This window comes from Pteropus alecto, unplaced genomic scaffold, assembly GCF_000325575.1.
Source record: "Pteropus alecto unplaced genomic scaffold, ASM32557v1 scaffold5, whole genome shotgun sequence".
Lineage (NCBI taxonomy): Eukaryota > Metazoa > Chordata > Mammalia > Chiroptera > Pteropodidae > Pteropus > Pteropus alecto.
The window spans coordinates 33038424-33044510 of record NW_006441953.1 but is presented as its reverse complement, the minus strand read 5'-3'; the positions used below and the strand labels follow the sequence as shown (position 1 = coordinate 33044510).

At 67.9% G+C, this 6087-nt stretch overlaps 1 protein-coding gene across 1 annotated transcript in view; it reads left to right on the top strand.

The window, feature by feature from the left end:
- The window catches only part of UVSSA (UV stimulated scaffold protein A), a 32343-nt gene that overhangs the window by 17942 nt on the left and 8314 nt on the right, over nt 1-6087 (top strand). Inside the window, exons 8-12 of the mRNA XM_025051847.1 lie at nt 2256-2394; nt 2736-2861; nt 3398-3581; nt 3957-4525; nt 5961-6042. Of these exons, the coding sequence (XP_024907615.1) occupies nt 2256-2394; nt 2736-2861; nt 3398-3581; nt 3957-4525; nt 5961-6042 (1100 nt within the window). The remainder of the gene's footprint in view (nt 1-2255; nt 2395-2735; nt 2862-3397; nt 3582-3956; nt 4526-5960; nt 6043-6087) is intronic.

The following is a 6087-nucleotide window of genomic DNA, read 5'->3' as shown; positions in this document are numbered from 1 at the left end:
AACCCCGCGCACTCACTCCCTCTGAGTTTGCACGGAGGGGCTTTTATCTTCCCCTAATCCTGCCGTTTCTGTCAGGACATAATCTCTTTCTCAAATTTACATTTTAATTACAAGGCCAGCTGAACGAGGTAGAATCAATCGTGTCAGGCAGGAGCCTAACTTTGCGGGAGCCCAGGCTCTCCATTCCCGATCGATCCGCCTCCCGCCCTGTCTGCTCCTGCAGAGGTGCCGCTTGCTCAGTTTACACTGGAAGGGGATTTGGACGTTTCTGTCATTCGTCCTAAAAGCGGCTGTGGCAGCGAATTTGCGCCAAGACCCGGTGTAGCCGGGCGCCCACGGGCGGTGAGATGGCAGCGGCGGAGCCGGGCGCGGGCCGCTGTCCCCCTTGGGGACGTTGGCTGAGGGGCGCCGGCCGCTTTGGGGGTCTTCGCTGTGAAAGTACGTCAGCGAGATCGATTCTCTACAGCAGTGTGACATGCGGGGTGCTTCCCGCCCCGAGCACTCACCTCGCTCCAACACGCTTACCCATCTTTTTAATGGTTTAAAACAACAAATCAATGAAAAATATATTTCATTCTTGTAACTCCTAGGAATTCTCATATCGATCCTTGGGCTGCGACTGCATCCGTCTCCCCGCCACAGCGCCCACTTATCAGCCGCGCCTCCTGCGTGGGGCGCGTGCGTGCGGGGCTGCGGTGGCTGGGAGAGCACTGGGCCTCCCGTGAGGGGGGCCTGTGACCCTGTGTCCGTCACAGGCTCCCTCCGCGTCACCCAGGGCCTCAGAGCCCATGTGCTCAGGTGGCCAGAGGTGGACCTGGTCACCTCTGACGCTCCGTGCACTCAGCAGGGGACCCCAAGAACCAGGGGGGCCCTCACGCTCACACGGCAGCGTGCAGGGCCGTGGGGCGTCTGGGGCCGGCGTGGGCAGCTGTTTCCTGCGAAAGCCTGCACGGGACGTTCTCGGCGTGTGGGCACGTGTGGCGTCCGTGGCCGCTGCCCCCCCCCGCTGTCCTGCGTGTGGCCGTGCAGCACGCACAGAGGCAGGTGCAGCCCCGGCTAGGACGTGGGGTGGGGTGTGTCAGGCTGACCTGCGGGGCAAGGCCACGCCCCAGGCCGAGGGGACCCTTCTGGTTGCCGGGCACTGGTGGCATCGGCCCGAGCAGGCCCTTCGAGTTGTGACTTTCCCACTTGCCTGGGAAGCTCGTCTTGAATCCAGTGCTCAGTGGGGGTTGTCCCCGTCACGCTCAGTCACGTGTCCTTCGTGGGCCTGCAGGCGGATGGGTGGACGGACAGGTGTGCCTAGTGGGGCAGCATTCAGGCAGCGTGTGCGGGCGTGAAGTATGCTGCGCCGGTCAGTACCCCATCTGGGATCCCGGCCACTCTCTGCTCTGCCCACTCTGACCTCCCATGGCTGGGGACACAGTCTGGGCACTGCTGGGTCTTCAGAAGGACTCTGTCTGCCCAGGACTTGCTTTGGTCGCCTGGCCACGTATGTGTAGCTCAGGAAGGGTGTCCCGGGTGGGCTGGGTGCTGCCGCTGCCCACCGAGTTGGGCAGAGCGCAGGTGGACCGGCCCCTCCTGCGCCTCAGTCGGCCCTCCCACGCCTCACGGCAGTGCCGGAGGGACAGACAGAGGGACCGACGCTGGTCTGCGCGCGCCGGCCCCCTGCGGCAGCTTCCCGGGCTTCTTCCCGTTCTCCCGCGCAGGGCGCCCTGGCTTGCCCGTCCTCTCCCTGACCCTCAGCAAGGCCTTTCCTTCCCAGGGCTCCTGCAGCTGTCCCCACACCGCCGCCTGTCCCTGCTTCTGGGACCTGTGGGGAGGACGTGGCCTCTGCCCCCCACCCCTGCCCCTGGCGGTCCCGGCGGCCACCAGGCAGGTCCCTCGTGACCACGTGCCCCCGACGATCCCTGGCACTGCCTCCTGGCACTGTGTCCCCGCCCCCGCCCTTCACCTTGCACTGGCTCCCGGAGCCGTGGGTGTGCAGCGGGCTCCGGTGTGGGCAGATGCCGCCTTCGTCCTGCCCCAGTCCTGTGGGGGTGACAGTCTTCTGCGGGGTGTCGCTGAGCTGCCAGTGTCTGGGCTTCGTCTGGTGGGCAGCAGGGCAGGTGCTACGTGGAGTCGGCCCTGGGCCAGTGCGGGGTTCACGCACTGACGTGGCTGCACCCTAGCCACTCGGTCAGCGCCTGGCCACCCCGTGGGTGGGAGCAGTGTCCCCAGAGCCGGCCGGGTCAGCACCAGACACACCTCTGTTCCAGGGCCGCAGAAGGACCAGGCTGCACGGGGCCCGCAGGCCAGGATGAGGACGAGGATGGACGAGGAGGCCTGCGACCCCACCTCTGCAGCCTCCCAGCTCCAGTGGCTCCGGGGCCGCCCGCCCCCACCCCCGCGCCCCAGGTGACACCTCTGAGCCCCGTGCCCCTGCGGCTCCTTAAGGCAGCCCCAGGTGTGGGTCCCAGAGGGCGTGTGGGGCAGAGGTGCTGCCCGTTGGCCAGGGCTCGGGAGGGGCCCAAGGCTCTGGGATCTGGGGGAACGAGGATGTCAGCGCACCCCAGGCCCAGGGTGGGGACCGCAGATGAAGTGCCAGCTCCCCGGGGACAGCGAGGGCTGGGCCTCTTAGTCACAGCTCAAGTGTGCGACCCGGGTCCGTGCCTGGGAGAGAGGAGAGGTGGAGGTGGGTGGCGGTGGCTGCCGGGGCACGGTCACCGCGTCCCGCGCTGTCTCACTGACCTCTGCAGGGCCGCCCTGGAGCCAGAGGAAGCTGGGAGGCTGGCGGCAGAGCGGGCCCGGGCTCCCGTTGTGCCCTTCGGGGCCGACCTGTGCTACTGGGGCCAGGAGCAGCCGGAGGCCGGGGAGGTCCACAGGTGAGTCCAGGCGCGTCCGTGGCTCCCGTGGGCCGCCCTGCACCCTGCCGCCACCCGGCAGACACACGCAGCCGCAAGGGCCGGGCCCAGCAGCCTCCAGCGTCCCCTGAGCTCTGTTGCCCCCTGGGGAGACGTCCCGTCCTCCCAGTCACTCGGGCATCGTGCAGTTCTGTCACGGTCACCTGTCACGACCATCTTGTGCTTTGACTCACTGGGATTCTGTGTGGCCTTGAGCTCTGCAAGAGAATTCCAGCAGCCACCCCCTGGCTGCGCTGGCCTCCGCTTCATCCCTGTGGCACCGCAGACGAAGGGGTGGCACCTGTGTGGGGAGCATGCCCCGTGGGACACCAGCCTTGCCCGCCCTTCCGGGTCCAGGTCCAAGGTGGGCGGGGTGGGGGCGGCTCGTGCCCTCGCTGCTCGGGCACCTTCTCGTGGCGCTGTGAGGCCTGTCATCAGGCCCAGAGTCTCTGGGACCTTCCTCGGGCCACCGGCCCTGCCCCCAGCAGCAGCCCTGATGTCCTCCGCCCACGTTGCAGACCCGAGTCTCAGCACCGCTTCTGGAAGCCGAGTGAGGTGGACACGGAGGTGGACTGCGCCCGCGCGCTCGAGGGGCTCCGGACCCGCCGCATCGCCTTCGCGGGGACGTTCGAGCCCGTGCAGCACCGGTGCCGTGCCCCGAGGCCGGACGGCCAGCTCTGTGAGCGCCAGGACCGGCTGAAGGTGAGCGGGACCACGACGGCGCCTGGGCCGCTGGGCTGGCACCTGGGGCCCGAGGCTGCTCCGGGAGGGCTGGCCGGCTTCTCGGCTGCTGACCACGGAGCTGTGCCCGGCCTCCTCCCGGGCCCCCAGTGCCGGGTGCCGCGCTTGTCCCTGCATCTCTCCCGCTCCGTGGCGCGTCCTCACTTGCTCTGGGGGGGCCTGGGGCAGGAGGGCGGTGGCCTCAGCCCAGTGGAACCAGGTGCCAGACGCCCCTCCATCTGGCTCCTGAGGCAGCACCCCAACACCCTCCGGCATGGCCGGAGTGGGGTGAGCTGCAGGCCGAGAGCCGAGGGCCGCAGAGACTGGAGAGGGCTGAGGGCCTCTCTGTTGCTGCAGTGCCCATTCCACGGGAAGATCATCCCCAGAGACGATGCCGGGCAGCCCCTCGACCCGGAGGACCGGGCGCGGGAGCAGAGGCAGCAGCTGCAGAGGCAGGCCGAGCGCCCAGGTAGGCCTGCGGGCGGGCGGGCCCCGGAGTCACCCACGCAGCCCCTTGGAGTCTGCGGGGTCCCCTGTTACCCCCAGCCTGGTTGTTTGGGGGGTGCACTGCCCACGGGGGCTCACAGCATGCTCGGGCTTCTGGTGGGGCGTCTTCCTGCAGCTCTTGACGGAGGCGTGAGCGGGCGCCGCCTGCCGCCGGCTGGCTGGTTGGGTTTGGGTTCCTGGCCACGTGAGTGCAGGTCTGGGCAGATGGGCAGGCGTGCACAGTATTCTATTGGGGTCCTCGTCGGGGCCCCCCATTTTCTGTCCAGTGGGCTTCAGCCACCTGAGTTATTCTTAGGACAGTCCAGAGGCGCAGCTTGTGTAGGTGCCATGCCGCAGGCTGGCGGCCGCTGGCCCAGCGGGGCCCCGAGCAGCAGGCCTGGCTGGCGACTTGCAGAGTGGCCGTCACTGCTGGGCGAAACGTAGACATGCGCAGACTGGCCAGGGCCTGGGAGCCGCGTCCACGGGGCATTGTCAGCCGGAGGGTCCCAGCCCAGCCGTGTCTGCCGTCACCCGTGGGCTTTTCCCCTTCGTCACAAGAGACACGTGATTTCAGCCTGACACCTGGGAGGGTCCTGACCCACTAATCCGTGGGGCGAGGCCCCCGAGGCTCGCACTCAGAGACTCGAGCGCCTGCTCCGTGTCAGCCCCGAAGGCCGCCCTGCTGCTGGCCGCGGCGGCTTGTTAACACGGGCCTGGGCTTCGGCCGCGCGGCGCTGGCCAGCCACATGTGAAATAGCGTCTCTCGCTAACTGCGTATCGATCCTGCCTCCCTCGCACGCCGGCAATTTTCCCTTCCCGGGCGCTGGCCTCGGTGACAATGGTGTGGAGCTCGGCCCGGCGTGCAGGAAGGCTCGCGCCCCGGCATCTATTGATTTTCTCCCGAGGCTTTTAAATTGCTCCTTCATTTTCCTGAGATGCTCGTTCCGTCTCGTGCGGGCGCCACGTCTCCCTGTTGTGTTTGAACAATCGCTCCATTCACTGGGCCCCGAAACTGTGACGCGCCTCGTTGCTGGGAGATGGACCGTTTGGGCAGGTTTCCTTAATCTTGGATTAATCGCCTCCGCATCTGAGCTGTGCAGCCCCGTGTTTCTTCACCTCGAAAAATCAACTCGGGGCGGCCTGGCCATCTGTCTGTGGCGCGGCTCCTCCCGGTGCTGGCTGGGGGCTGCCCCTCAGCACCTTGGGTGTCCAGCACCTCCGGCGGGGCCGGGTGCATGGGGGGTGCTGGGCCAGCTCGGCCGACCAACCCCATAGCTCCTGGGTCCCCAAGTGGCCTTTCAGAGCAGACCAGCCGTACCAGGGGCTGAGCAGAGGCCGAGGCAGGAAGGAGCGCTGAGCCAGGGCGCTGGTGGGTGGGCTTGGGGCCTTGGCCTCTGACCCTGTGCGTGCCCCCTGCCCCGGCCTGAGTCCTCATCCCAAGCGATCGATGCTTTCCTCAGCCCTGCACCCGGGCTCACGGGGCTGGCCTGCTGTGGCCTGGGGCTGGGGACATGGTTTCCGCTGGGGCACTTCAGCTGCTGGCCCGCGGGCCTGGCTGCACAGGATGCACGCGGGGGACCGGGCTGAGTGGGCGAGCGGGTGCCGGTGTTGCTGACACGCGTGGCCAGGTGGCCTGAAGACCAGCACAAAGGACGCTCAGTCCAGCAGGCAGGTCTAGAAGCCACAGTTAGGGGCCTGGTGGGGCGGTCCAGCCTGGAGGCCAGGGAGCAGCCTGCAGATGGCACTGTCCCCCAGCCGCTGGGCTCAGCTGCCTTCCTGTCTGAGGGCTCTGAGGATGCAGCAGGCCTGGCCCCTGGGCCACCTGCTGCTCCACGGCCTGTGCGGGCGGTGGGACCCCCTCTGCCTTGCTCTCAGCCTTGAGCAGCGGCCAGCACCCGCCCATCCCCCGTCACCAGCGAGCCAGGTGGCCCTGTGTCAGAGAGGGGTTGCGGCTCAGGTGAGGGGCACTGTGGCTGGCACCAAGCGCTTTCTGAACTCCGGG